Source organism: Zingiber officinale, chromosome 10B (assembly GCF_018446385.1).
Source record: "Zingiber officinale cultivar Zhangliang chromosome 10B, Zo_v1.1, whole genome shotgun sequence".
NCBI lineage: Eukaryota > Viridiplantae > Streptophyta > Magnoliopsida > Zingiberales > Zingiberaceae > Zingiber > Zingiber officinale.
Window position 1 is genome coordinate 71,135,341 of NC_056005.1, and position 14,211 is coordinate 71,149,551.

Sequence of the window (14,211 nt, forward strand, 5' to 3'; positions counted from 1 at the left end):
ATCCCTCTTAATCTCTTCTTCCTCTTGTTCTTGTTGTGATTTCTTGCTTATGACTTTGCCTCCTTATCCTCATGCTCATCTTGATCCACTTGCTTGTGTTAGTGCCACCAGACGATTAGTTGCAACTCCGCTTGTTCCTTTGTATCCATGGCCAAATATGAGCACAACATATTGCATCGTCTAGATCTAGTGCACTCGCTCTTATCTTAGATTTGTGTCACCCCTTTCGTAGATCATGCATGGATCTTTAGCTCAAAGTGTCGGACTTAGCTCACCAATTTCATCCCCTATAGAGCTACAAGCATCACGTGTTACAAGGTGGAGATCCGATCATCATCGTTGACATTCACAAACTTGACACCACTCATCACTTCCTGCCCTAGTGGCCTTCTTTTTCTACTCGTCGATGATGTTTCATAACCATCAATTCTAAGAGTGGCATTTAAATCTACCCAATAAAACATCAATGCAACTGAGGGTGCATCCTTTAAGACTAACACATGAATGGTTAGATTCCATACAAAAATAATAATAATAATAATAACAACAACAATTTTAGTTGTTACACATCAGATACAGAATCGAATTGCCTACGCAGGATATATCTAAAGGAAATCTTATTAACATATTCCAGGCTCCTTATCGGACTGTCTACGATCAATCTGATGGCACGATAACTTTTGATATTGCAACATGTTGAGCAGTTCATGGAGACAGCTTCAGAGCATTTCAGTTTGCAATTTCTTCTCCGCGTGTGGAGGATGGAAACACATGCTTACTGAATGGCAAACACAATAAACAATTTCAGAGTCAAAGAAAAAAAAGTTGGACAAAAAGGAAAATGTGCAGATGTGGTAGGGTGAGCATTCGATTAATTTGGTCCATAAATTAATCGAATTAACCGAAAACAGATTTAATATTGGCTAATCGAATCGAATTAAAATTTTACTAAAATCGAATTTAATCAAATTAAAAATCAATTATTTCAGTTAACACGGAATTAACCGAATTTATTTAAAATAATAATAAAAATAATTTATACAAAATTAATATCAAATTAACCGAATATTCACCCCTAAATGAGGATACCTCTCTACTACAACTATCAGATAGCTTGTCCTTTATCAACTTCTTTTGGCTTTGTGACCTTTTCACTTTCCTTCTGCAATGAGAAAACAAATATGAAAAACTTGACTAGAAGGCCACACTGTGGTGCAGATAATCTACTTCTCGAGAATAATTAACCTTACAGAAAATGAATTCATGAATCGAAGCAAATACGCAGTCACACGCAGTTTCAACATACAAAACTTAAGTATATGGAAGACGAATCCAAAAGAAACATGTTCAAGGAAATGGTGATAAGGATCATCTAGCATCATATTATTTTCTAAAGATTACCAAATAACATAGAAGAAAAATAGATGTGGTAATATGCAAAATGAAAAATTTATCATTGCAAATCGAGAAAGCATCAGCGCCCATCAGAAAAGATAGTGTAAATGAAGTCATCATATAGAAACCTTAATGGAGTCTGAATCTAATCATAGTCAATTTATACGTCAAATGAGAAACCAAGGCATGAGGTTTAAAGGAAAAAAATAAACTTAAATTATGTTAGCAAACTAATCAGAATGCAAATTCCATAAATCCCCCTTCACATAAATCTCAATGAAGGATGTCATCTAAACCATTGGATCACAATCAAGTTAATGATAAAAATTGATGTGAATCATGTCATAATATATATAATGCACTTATATATTGTACACATGCCAACTTTTGTTATTCCAAGCTCCATGAGTAAATGTAGTATGACACAAGGTTTAAAGTCTCAAATCATGCTAAAGTTTCGGACTTTGACTAGAAAGATACTGTTTCAATATCATATCGATGTTCCGATGTACAGTGCTATTAAAGAATTTGAGAGGGAATGAGGAAAGAGATAAAAACTAAGACAATACAACTAGATAACTAAGTTCAAACTTCATATCCTATTTGGAATAGTATAATTTTGATATTGTATTGTACGAATATAAACTAAAAAAAAAATACAAATCCTACTTCAATTTATCTTGATGTATTTGCAGCATGTAAAGGAGTACCAAATGTCAATATGACACGATACTTATCGATATTACTGATACAATGAAATAGGATAAATTAACCACACCGAGTAGTATCAAGTTTCGACCTTGCTGCCAATTCGAGATTTTTACCCATGGTATAATGCTTATGAATTTTGACCTTCTCGCCTAACGAAAGAAATATAATGCTTGATTTACATGAATGGATAGATAGGAGGTAGAGGAAGGAGGCAAGGGGAAAAATCATAGAATTGCCCAAGGATCATGGGTCACTCACGTGAATTTTGCATTGTTTTCCCTCCCTCCTATTTTCTTTCCTAGTTATTCATATTCGATACAAGTAAACCAAAGAACCAAGCCTCACTATCTTATATGTTTTGCTAACTTCAATAATCAGATTCAGCATCAACTCTTTTTTTGTTGCACCTGTGAACGTTTCACAAAGCATAAACAAAACCAAGTTGACATACTTCCTCTCAAATTTACATATCCAAGAGAACAAAGAGGTGTACATGTATTAGTGCTAGAGGCAAGATTAAAAGTTTAGGAGGCAAAGTAGTACCAAGGAAGATTAGTAGCTTTGGAGAGAAAAAACATGCAAGGATTTATTAAAACCCCAACCCTTGTTGATCATGAAAACACGTATTTAATTCTGGAATTACAAATTCACATTTGAGGTGCATGGTAAAGCTGACTGTAAATGCTAATCATTCCATGGTTTCGTTTTCGTTCTTCAGAAACTTCAGAGAAAATCATGTTTGAAAAATCCTAGGAAACCCACAATGCTTCTTCTCCGCAATATCTTAATAGCAAATGTTGGAAGTAGCATGTAGGTATTATTAATCAGAACACTTTTTAGATAAAATATGCAGAAGTAAACTGCCAATCCCAATCTCTTCCAAAATAAACTTGAATTGTTCTCTGCCAACTATAACCTTGAATTGCTAATTTGTTTTGAGTAGAAAAGTATTTTCAAAACTCCTGGAGGTGTTTAACTAAAAAATCCCATAGTTAACAACAGATTGTAGTCAGAGGAAGCTTGAAACACAATTCTGTTCACAAAATAAACAAGCTTTGAAACACTAGAAGAACAAGAAAATTGGGCAGGAAATAATTCCATGAGAAAAGTAAAATCACTCCCCAATTATTAAAGATAAATGCAGCACTGAAACAGCATATTCCAATTTCAGTGTAAGCCTGAAGCCATTGCCATCCAAAGGAACTCAAACGGAAAAGGAAAAAGAACAATTACCTTTCCGCTACTTTCAAAGTAATCATTCAACGCCCACTGGTACCTGGATTGGTCCAAGCCGAACCAATTCGCCAAGTGTTCATCCAAGCTCGAATGCGCTGACAATCAGAGAAAGGATAAATGAAGGAAGTTATTGAGCCCGAAAACACGAAAAAATCGCACATGATACCATTTTGGACTTTGGCGACCGCGTCCCAGAAGAACCCTAACACAGATCCGGCAGACTTGGCAGCCGGCTTCTCAAACTGCTGAGGTGGGACCTGCACCGGCGGGGGAGGAGAAGGAGGTGCCTTAGCCGGATAAGGAGCTTCCGAGGCAGGGGTTCCGGCAGTAGATCCCTGCGCTGGCCTCCGGATGTCCGATCTCGGGCTCCCGGCGGCAGGTGTGGTCGATGGGGGAGTGATGAAGATGGTGAAGCTTCCAGCCTTCCCGATCACTGGAGGAGGCGGCGGCGTACGAGCAGCAGCCATGGATCGCCGGCGAAGGGGCCGAGAGAGAGAGGGTTTAGCGGTCTGGGTCAGTGGGAAAAGCAGGAGCCGCCATGGGCGACGAAGATAAAAACGGCGTGACCTTTCTGCGCTCTCTCTTTTTCTTCGCGGGGGCAGGGTATTTTGGTAATTTCGTCTTTACTGATCATAAAGATTACGAGGGAATTTACTTTGCTTGTTGGGTGCGATCTTTTCGTGGCGGTTTTAACAGGGAACAGACATTGTTATCAATGGTATCACATGGCTGCGTGTTCCGTGTCGCGCCGGAGGGGACGGAATCTATTCGGACAAAATAGATTTCCAAATTTAATTGACAAAGCAATTTAATAAAAAAAAAAAGATAAAGAATTGTCCACGTCGACTTGGTTTCTTCGTTAAATCAAAGATACTCTCAATTATGCTTGTAATCCTCACCTTCTCATCTCATAATAGTGATTAGGAATCGAGTGTGTGAGGGGTTCATGTACGATATGCAATTATTTTATATAATTTATTGGACATTTTTTCAAAAAAATTTACTAGATTTCTAATTTTTTTTCAAAGGACGCTTGCGGCTTTCAAATAAATACGTATTTTTATTTTTTAAAAAAATAATTTTTCATTAAAAATACTTTTTTAATTATTTAAAAATTCTGTCGTGTGCAACAGCCTTAGTCGTCGGCTTAATTAGGGGTGTCAAAAATGAATCCGACCTGACGACCTAACTCGAGTCGATCCGAAAAAAATCAGGTTCTGGTTGAGTATTTTCGAGTTCGGGTTGGAGGGTTGGAGAGTAAAAAAGTTTCGGATTGGGTCGGATCGGGTTCGGGTTCGGGTTCGGGTTGACCCGGGTTGACTTAAATATAGGGTTTTGTGGGTTTTTTTGGGATTAAATCAAATTTTATTTTAAAAATTTAGATGTTTTTATGTATATTAATATCATGTTTGTATGATAATGATGGAGTATCGAGATAAAAGTGAAGAATTATAGAGAAAATAGCTAAAAAAATCATTTTGAATCGGATTTTCGGGTTATATGGGTCAAATTCGGGTTGATCGGGTTGGTTGGGTTCGGGTTCAGGTTGAGGTATTTTGGGTTGAACTCGGGTTCAGGTCAGGTTCAGGTTGAGTTAAAAAAAAAAATTTAATCTGACCCAACCTGATTCGATCCATCTGAATTGATACCCCTAGATCTAGTTGTGCGTTACCTTTGGTCATGCTATCTGATCTCTCGACGACTTTAGTTGGGCGACTCAATTGTTTGGTTGGCCACACACAGGACTTAACCGATCGATTAGGCTATGCGAGGACTTGGGCATTTGACAAAGTTGTGCAGCATCCATGACTAGGTGACCTGACAATGCAACAGTCATGATCTAGCGACATGACGACTCAACCAAGGAGGCTGTGTGATTGCCTTTGACTGAGCAAACAGGCCCCACAACTGCCTTGGCCGAGCTACTATGGTCATAACACTATCGGGGTATTAGGTGACTCAGCCATATAAGAAATTTTTTTTATAAGATTATGATAAATATACATATTAAATAAAAAAAAATAAAAAAAGATTTAATTAATAATAATAAAATAACATCAAATTTATTTAAATATAAATGATAATATAATAAGTAATAGAATATAATAATGTAAAATTATTTATATAGTCAAAGTCATTTAGTAAAGATAAAAGTGAGTAATTGTTAATATTGATTTTTTAATGGAACGGATATTTTAAGAAATAAATATGTTCTTTCGTAAATATGAAAGTAGGATAATCCTTTGGGAAGTTCAAAATATAGATGTCCCTTCCGTGCAACATAAATTTTTTCTTCTTCGCTTGAACTCTCCACTATTGTCGATAGCCACGAACTGTGTCAGGTGATCTTGCACAACTCCTCTTCCTCAAATGAATCTAGCGTTGAGGAGTCATTTCATGTGGCCTCGAGAGTCTTTTTCTTAGGCTTCCTTTACCTTGTTACACTCAAAATAAGTAATACTAGACTTTTTTGTTTTTTTGGTTTAATTGTACCTTAGGCTTTAGTTGACTTCTTTAGATTCTCAAACATCTTCTTTACGTCCTTCGAACTTTTTGCTCTTCTTTATCATCCTTCCTACAAAAGTTGTCTTAACTTATTGAGTTCTCCCCTTCGCTCGTGGACTCATGCTCTAATTTGGATGAAGATTCCTTCTTTTTGACTGTTTTTTTCTCTAGAAGCAAACATGACTTTTTTTTTTTGTCAGAAATTTAGTTTACTCAATTCAAATTAATAAAATAATTCTTCTAATTTTACTAAAAACAAAAACAAATCCTTAGCGACTTTATAGATATCCATCATGGATAACTAGAAAAACAAATCGAGACAAGACTCTGGGAGCTATTAAGTATCTTAATAGATCATAGTTTTTCTACTTTAACTTGACGAAGAGTCCTTTCAAGAGCAACGAAAAGCTTTAGGATCAATTCATTGAGCATCATGAAGATACATATAATTCTAAAATGTACAAAATGAGATTTACTTTCTAATAAAATGCAAATTTCAGTGGAGCAAAGATGATATTATTCATCCTAAGTAGTACAGTATTATTGGCCCCATAGTAAGATATATACAAATAAAGCACGGAAGATATTTTATTTTATCGTAGCAACCCTTTCTATGAAGAAGATCAGGCACCTAACGAGATATTTTACATTCACTATAAATTAACTCCAAGACTTATTTAATTTGAACAAACACCTACATAAAAAATTTAGGTCAAATGCATCGAAGATTCGAAAGCAATTATTCTGCATTGTCTTGGCCCTTCCTCTTCATTTTAGGAATCCAATCCTTACAAGGGAGGATATATTAGGAATACAATCAAATCTTCAAATTAATCTAATTGGATCTTATTGAATTATTGAGTTAATATAATTGTATTTAATCTAATATTTATTTAGATTTTTCAAATAAACTCAAACTAAATGAAGCTTATGTTATTAGATAATATTTTAATAGATAAGATTTGACCACGTTATTAAATAAAGTCTTATTAAATAAAACTTGACCACATTTTATAAATAAGACTTGGTCACATTTTATAAAGTCTTATTAGATAAAACTTAGTGATGACGAACATATATTATCTAATAAGACGTTAGGATTTTATCTAAACTTATATATGGTAGCTAGTACTACGGACATTACGCATCAAGAGGTAACATTATTTTCAAACCAACGACAGAGCTACTTGCGAATTCGATTACATTGTTCTACTATTTATTTTTATCTTATATAAATGAACATGTTTATTGTGATCTATATGAATGATTTATAAATGTTTTCATTTTATGGGTGGTTTTGATGGGTATTTTAATTAATCTGGTATGAAACGGTAGTGATTGTAGTTTCACAATAATATGAATGCAATAATCTGGTTTTATTCGACTAATCAAACAATGGTGATTTTATGATGATTGATATCTTTATGATAATTTGTTATGAACAGATTGTGAGATATTAATCGTTCTATTAATAATCAAAACTATGATTTGATTACAATAATAGATCAATCTGTTACAAACAGGTTGTGAAATTCGATTGTTAATATCAAAGGGAAATATAATAGCAACTCATTTAACGAGTTAAGGAAATCATTTACAGCAGGGACTGCCACTAGGGGCACTGCCCCTTAGACCTAGCTAGGGGCACTACCCGTAGAACCCCATATGGTTTCGCCATATAGGTCATTAATTGAAATTATGATAAAAATGATGTTATAAAATTGATACATGTATTGTATAGTATGGTGCATGGTTATGACCCTGTACCCAGATATGATTGGATTGTGTGTGTGTTTATTGTAAAATTAATATGGCCTGTTTGTTGTTCCTTTATCTCCACATCTCTAGTTATAAAATTTCTTTTCTCATCTAACTTTTCTCGAATGTCACTTGAGGTTTCTTCTAATTGTGTAATGTACAAATTAGAATAGTATTATTATTAGTACAAGATTGAAGGGTTATAATTGAGGAGAAGGAGACCAACAACACACGACATCCGAGAAAGCACTTGGAGAAGATATAATTCTCTTAGGTTGACAACCAAGGAAGCACTTAGAGAAGATGCAATTCCCTTAGATTGATTTTTTGATCCTCTCATTGGCTTGAGAAGTTCGTATTAGATGAGTCATAACCATGTCACATTTATTTTCTATTGTGTAATGTATGTTGATATATGCCATGCTTATTTGATGTATGTGATGCATATTAAATTGGTAATTTTATTAAGTCAATTTACAATGTCTACTAAAAGTTTGATACTCATTACTACATTTCTCAATAATAAATAAGTTTACCAAAGTAAAATGCCTCTATTTATCTTGGTATAATGCAATAGGATAATTGTGATATCCAACTTATCAAACATTGGGTGTGACTTAACTAGATTATCTCAATAAGATTGAGAACTTAGAGGTATAAAATTAGGAACTACAGCAATAGATGGGCAAAGAACAAATTGTATTGTTCATTTAATTATCCAAGAGTTGCATTTGATGCAATTGGTATATGTTATCTACCTAAATAGCCAAGTTTTGGATGATTAGCCAAAGCTAACTCAAGATAAGGTAAAATATGAATCTTGGGCCATTCAAATGTAAACACTATTGAGTTTGAAGATAATAGTGCAGATAATCTATGTTTGTCCACATTCATGCCTTGCTCCTACTCAGTTTTATAATTTAATAGAAGTGTCATTTAATTAAAGACCTAATTAAGTGAATTTAAAATATGATACTTATTTTCTGCACTTATTATTGTTGTAGCTTACCATGACTGCAAATACGTCAAATATCCTATCACTATGATCTTTTCTTAAGAAGGACAAGCTCAATTGAGCTAATTTCCTAGATTGGTGCCAAAATTTGAGAATTGTCCTCAAGCAAGAAAGGGAACTATATGTCCTAGAGCAATCCATTCCTAAACCACCTACTTCTTTTGTCTCTCGTACTAATAAGGATGCTTATAAAAAGTATCAAGATGATGTATTGAATGTATCACGTCTTATGCTTGCCACCATGAACTCTAAGCTTCAATAGTAACATGAGAATATGGATATTTATGAAATGGTTGAACATTTAAAATGATTATATCAAGAGCAGCCAAGACATGAGAGTTTTGAATTATCAAAGGTTTTATTTTCATGCAAGATGATAGCAGGAAGCCCTGTAGGAACTCATGTTCTTAAGATGATTGGATACGTTGAGAATCTTGACAGATAGGGCTCCCTATTAGGCCAAGAGTTGGTCACTGACTTAGTTCTGTAATTATTACTTGAAAACTATAGTGAATTTATCATGAATTACAACATAAATGAAATTGATAAGTCATTGTATAAGATGTTAAGCATATTAAGAACGGCTAAACTTAATCTTAAGAACACCAAGCCCAATACCATATTGATGGTATAAAAGGGCAAATGAAAACACAAGCCCAAAGGTAAGGGTAAGACATAAACCAAAGGCAAGACAAAGTCTTATACATTAAAACCCAAAGGTGGGGTGGCTAAGTAAGGAACTTGTTTTCATTATGGTCAGACTGGACATTAGAAGAGGAACTACAAAGTATACCTAGAGGAAGTGAAAAAGAAGGAAAGTGAGACTTTTGCCTCAAGTATTTATGTTATAGAAGTTAATTTATCCATTTCTTCATCATGGGTATTAGATACTGAATGTGCTTCTCACATTTGTACTAATGTGTAGAATCTAAAAAAGAGTAGATCATTGACAAAGGGTGAAATGGACCTACGAGTTAGCAATAGTGCAAGAGTTGTTGTTATAACTGTAGAATTCTATTTTTTTTATCTTTATCTACTATGCTTGTTTAAGAAGTTGAGTTTGGACAAAAAAGGTTTTTATTTACAATAAAGAACAAATATTATTCTATTTATTTAAATGATATATTTTATTGTAGTGCACAATTAATTAATGAGCTTTATGTTCTGGATGTTGAATACTAAGTTTATAACATAAATATAAAATGGTTAAAATCTAATGATTTAAACCAAACATATCTCTGACACTGTCACTTGGATTATATAAATGAAAAATGCATATCTAAACTATATAAAAATAAACTTTTGGGCTCATTTGATTTTGAATCATATGATATATACGAGTCTTGTCTATTAGGCAAGATAACTAAAACTCCTTTTAGTGGACAAAGTGAATGAGCTAGTGAATTGTTAGGACTTATACATAGTGATGTGTGTGACTCTTTTAGTATAACAACTAGAGGAGGCTACTAGTATTCCATTACTTTCACTAATGATTTCAGTAGATATGATTATGCGTATTTAATGAAACACAAGTTAGAATTCTTTAAAAAGTTCAAAGAATTTAAAATTAAAGTACAAAACTAACTTGGAATAATATTAAGATACTTTAATCAGATCAATGTGGTGAATACTTAAGCCAAGAATTTCATGATCATCTAGTTGAGTTTGGGATCATCTCCTAACTCACTCCATCTAAAGCACCATAATGGAATATGTATCAAAAAAGAGAAATTACACTTTATTAGCTATGTGTTACTCAACTGTAAATGCACGGTTTTGTCATCAGTAATAAAAGATTATCGATCCCACAGGGACTGTTTATAAGTACAAGAGACGTCTCACGTAGAATTAGCTAAATAATTAACAAGGTAGGAAATGTACTAAGTAGGCCACTAGAAAATAGAAATAGAAAAGTAAATGAAGTATTTGGTTTTGTGAAGAATAGCCCCAAATTGGATCTCCCCAAAGGGAGAGCCTCCTCCCTTTTGAAAGAGGAAGAAACCCCCTTATATAGAGCAGGGCACAGGCACCACACGGCCCGTGCCATAGTCGTGTGGCCTTCACATGGTCTCACCCATTCTGCTCTCGGCAGGGTCGCACGGTTGTGTCCTGCTTTGTCTCTGGATGGCTTACACGGTCGTGTGACACACACGGTCTATCTAATCTTGGCCTTTGGAAATCTTGCATGCCCGTGTGGCACACACGACCTATACTTGCTTTTTCTCTGGAAGTGTGGCACGGTCGTGTTCTGGATACGCTGCTGGGGTGACACGATCATGTGGATCCACACGGCCATCTCATGCTCCTCCTTTGGTGAAGCTACACAGGTTGTCTGTGTTGGTGCGGGTAGCACTAACGGTCTAACCCAGGTTTTGATGAATGACAAATAGGTTAAGTTAGTTGTGTTGTTGTCTGACACTTTGATCAAGTGTGCAGGAAAAGTCCAGACAGGTTGACGGGCTGACCGGATGTCTGGCACGAAGTCCAGCTAGGTCGATGGGCTGACCGGATAGCTGGCGAGAAGTCCAAGCGGGTCGACGGGCTGACCGGACGCTTGGCGAGAAGTCCAGCTAGGTCGACGGGCTGACCGGATAGCTGGCGAGAAGTCCAAGCGGGTCGACGGGCTGACCGGACGCTTGGCGAGAAGTCCAGACGGGTCGACGGGCTGACCGGACGTCTGGCAGGTAAGCAAGGTAAGTCACTGGAAGGGAGTGACTGTGAGGACGCGTTCCCGGGAAGGGAACATTAGGCGTCGATCCGGCTTAGATCCATTTCGGATATCTAAGTCGAGATCGTGACTAGATTCCGGTCTCGGAAAGACGGAATCTAAGTCATACTCTTTTTAATTATCTGTTGAACCTTAACTGTGCTGACAATCTGTTTTACAGGATATACATTTGCCTCGGACTAACTTTGTTTTGCAGGAAAAGGGAGTTTTCTGGAACAAGGTGGTCCGGGCGCCCGGAGGTCCGGGCGCCCGGAAGGCGAATTCTATCCAGCCGAGTCGTCGCCACGTGGAGCATCATGGTTTGTGCAGCTACGTCACATTCCAGGCGCCCGGAAGGGATCCAGGCGCCTGGAACATCATATAAAAGAAGCCTCAGACAGGAGCTTCAGAATCAAGCTGAGAACTCTTCTACTGCTGGTCTTGCTGCTCAACGTTCAGTGCGACGCCAACAAAGCTCCGACACTACGCTCCGTTCTTTTCCCTTTTGTCGGTATTTGTTTTCAGTTTTCATTAGCATCTTTTTGTACTTAAATTGTAATTATCCGAATTGCTAGTGAATTGCCCAACGAAAGTACTCAAGGAGTACGGGCCTTCGAGTAGGAGTCGTCACAGGCTCCGAACGAAGTAAAACCATTGTGTCTATTTTACTTTTTCCGCTGCGCTTATACTCTGTATTTTCGAATCGATATTCACCCCCCCCCTCTATCGAATCTAACGGTCCTACAAGTGGTATCAGAGCAGGTACCGCTCTGATTTGGTGCAACCACCAATCAGACAGGGGGTGAATTGTTTTTTTTTTTTTAATTAATTTTAAAACTGGTGTTTCGTTAACTTAATATTTCACTAATCAATTTAAATTAGTGCAACACGAATCTAGATTTATTTTCTATTTTTCTCTTCCCGCACTACTAATCCAAGACCAAGTCTTGGGATATTTTTTTTGGTTATTTACCTATGCACAGAATGTCCCAACAAGAAGGATTCAGCACAGTGCGACCTCCACTCTTCAACGGGGACGACTTCCCTTACTGGAAGAAGCGTATGGAGGTCTACCTCAAAACAGACTTCGACCAGTGGATGAGCATTACAAAACCTTACAAAATTCCAGTGGACAACGCCGGGAATCTAGTGGATCCTGAAGACTGGACAGCAGATCTCAAGAAAAAAGCGTCAACAGAAAATAAAGCGATCAACACTCTACAGTGCGGATTGACAAGAGAAGAACTGAACAGAGTCGGTCCACACAAAAACGCTAAAGAGCTATGGGACAAGCTGATCGAACTGCACGAGGGAACGAGCGACGCTAAGGTAACAAAACGAGACCTGCTTCTAAATAAAATTTTTAATATAAAAATGCAGGAAGGAGAAACAGCGAATCAACTACACGCGAGGATCAAGGACATCCTTAACGGGCTTCATGCAATAGGCCACCAAATGGAGAACAGAGACTTAATAAGGTACGCTTTAAACGCCTTTCCACGTAATAGTTTGTGGGCATAAATAGTGGATGCCTACAAAATTTCTAAGAATCTTTCTAACTTAAAATTAGACGAGCTGTTTTGTGAATTAGAATTACACGAACAAACTAATGCTGGAGCCGAGAAAGGTATAGCACTATTTGCAGGTTCCTCCAAAGAAAAGAAAAGCAAGCCTGAACTTGAAGAAGACTCCGATCAAGATTCTGAAGACGAAGAACACCTGGTGAACTTGGTAAGAAAAATGTTTACCAGGAGAAAGAGGAGCTTCAGCAAAAAGGATCTTCAAAAGATCAGCTCTCCCTCAGAACAAAAGAACGTGACTTGCTACGGCTGCAACAAAAAGGGACATTACAAGAACGAATGTCCAAAACTAAAGTTCGACAAACCAAAGCCAACAAAAAAGAAGGCACTCAAAGCAACGTGGGACGACTCCTCGGACGAATCGGAGGAAGAAGAGCAGAAACATCAGAGCCACCTCGCACTGATGGCCCACGAAGCTGAAACAGATAACGAGTCAGAAGATGAAGACGGGTCTGAACCCGAAACAAGCCACGAGTCCGTACTCGTTTCCGAAGGCCCGAATGAGGTATACTTTAATTTAAACAAAAAAATTTTTAGAATTATTTCCTGTTTAAATAGTAAATTAACTAAATTAGAAAATGAAAACAAATCACTTCTTGAGGAAAATCAAAACCTCAAGGAACAATTAAAGAATTCGAATCCAACTCAAGATCTAACACTTGAGGAAGAGAATTTATCATTAAAAAATGAAATAAACAATTTAAAGGAGATGTTAGAAAAATTCACAACAAGATCAAAAAATTTAGACTTAATCCTAAATAATCAAAAAGCATGTTATAATAAAACCGGACTAGGATATAAGTCGAATTCAAATAAAACCTTCAAATCATTAATAACCCAATACAAGTCAACCAATCTAGCTTGGGTTCCGAAAGCGTGTTTGACCACGCAAGTAGGACTTAATCAATATTATATACCTAAAGAAAAAATACATTATATAAAATTAAATAAACCAAACCAAAATCCAAAATACAAACCTAAATCAAATTCAAAATCTAAACAGTTTAAAAAACAACAAAATTATCACCAAGTTAACTATAACTATAAAAAGAATCGACACAAGCCTAAAACCAAAATCTAAATTAATGGCCAATAATTCAGGGGGAGGCTCCAGAATAGCTGGCACCTCCAAAACTAACTAACCCGGCAGGGTAATTAGGATTAGTTAAAAAGAGACCAAGTTTAACTTGAATCATGGTACTGGTGAAATTTTTGGATGATAGTACGTTAGGGAAGCTTGGGCATCGCATGTCTAGAAAGATATGGCTTCGATCTGGTGCATTTGGCCAAGTGGAACTGACCAA

General features: G+C 36.4%; 1 protein-coding gene across 1 annotated transcript; it reads right to left on the reverse strand.

Moving 5' to 3' along the window:
- Positions 1-456: 456 nt before the first annotated feature.
- LOC122030434 (lysine-rich arabinogalactan protein 19-like) lies at positions 457-3,928 on the reverse strand. The gene is made up of 4 exons (XM_042589634.1): positions 3,509-3,928; positions 3,340-3,437; positions 1,090-1,162; positions 457-778 (listed from the first exon to the last, which is right to left on the reverse strand). Exons 1-3 carry the CDS (start codon positions 3,807-3,809, stop codon positions 1,106-1,108), a joined length of 456 nt encoding a protein of 151 aa, XP_042445568.1. The 5' UTR covers positions 3,810-3,928; the 3' UTR covers positions 457-778; positions 1,090-1,105.
- Positions 3,929-14,211: the final 10,283 nt, after the last annotated feature.

Excerpts from the sequence above, each read along its gene's own strand:
- LOC122030434 (XM_042589634.1), bottom strand. The coding sequence starts at position 3,809 with ATGGCTGCTGCTCGTACGCCGCCGCCTCCTCCAGTGATCGGGAAGGCT. Across the intron at positions 3,438-3,508 it reads GGTCGCCAAAGTCCAAAATG|CGCATTCGAGCTTGGATGAA; the intron begins GTATCATGTGCG and ends TCTGATTGTCAG. Across the intron at positions 1,163-3,339 it reads ACTTTGAAAGTAGCGGAAAG|AAGGAAAGTGAAAAGGTCAC; the intron begins GTAATTGTTCTT and ends TTCTCATTGCAG.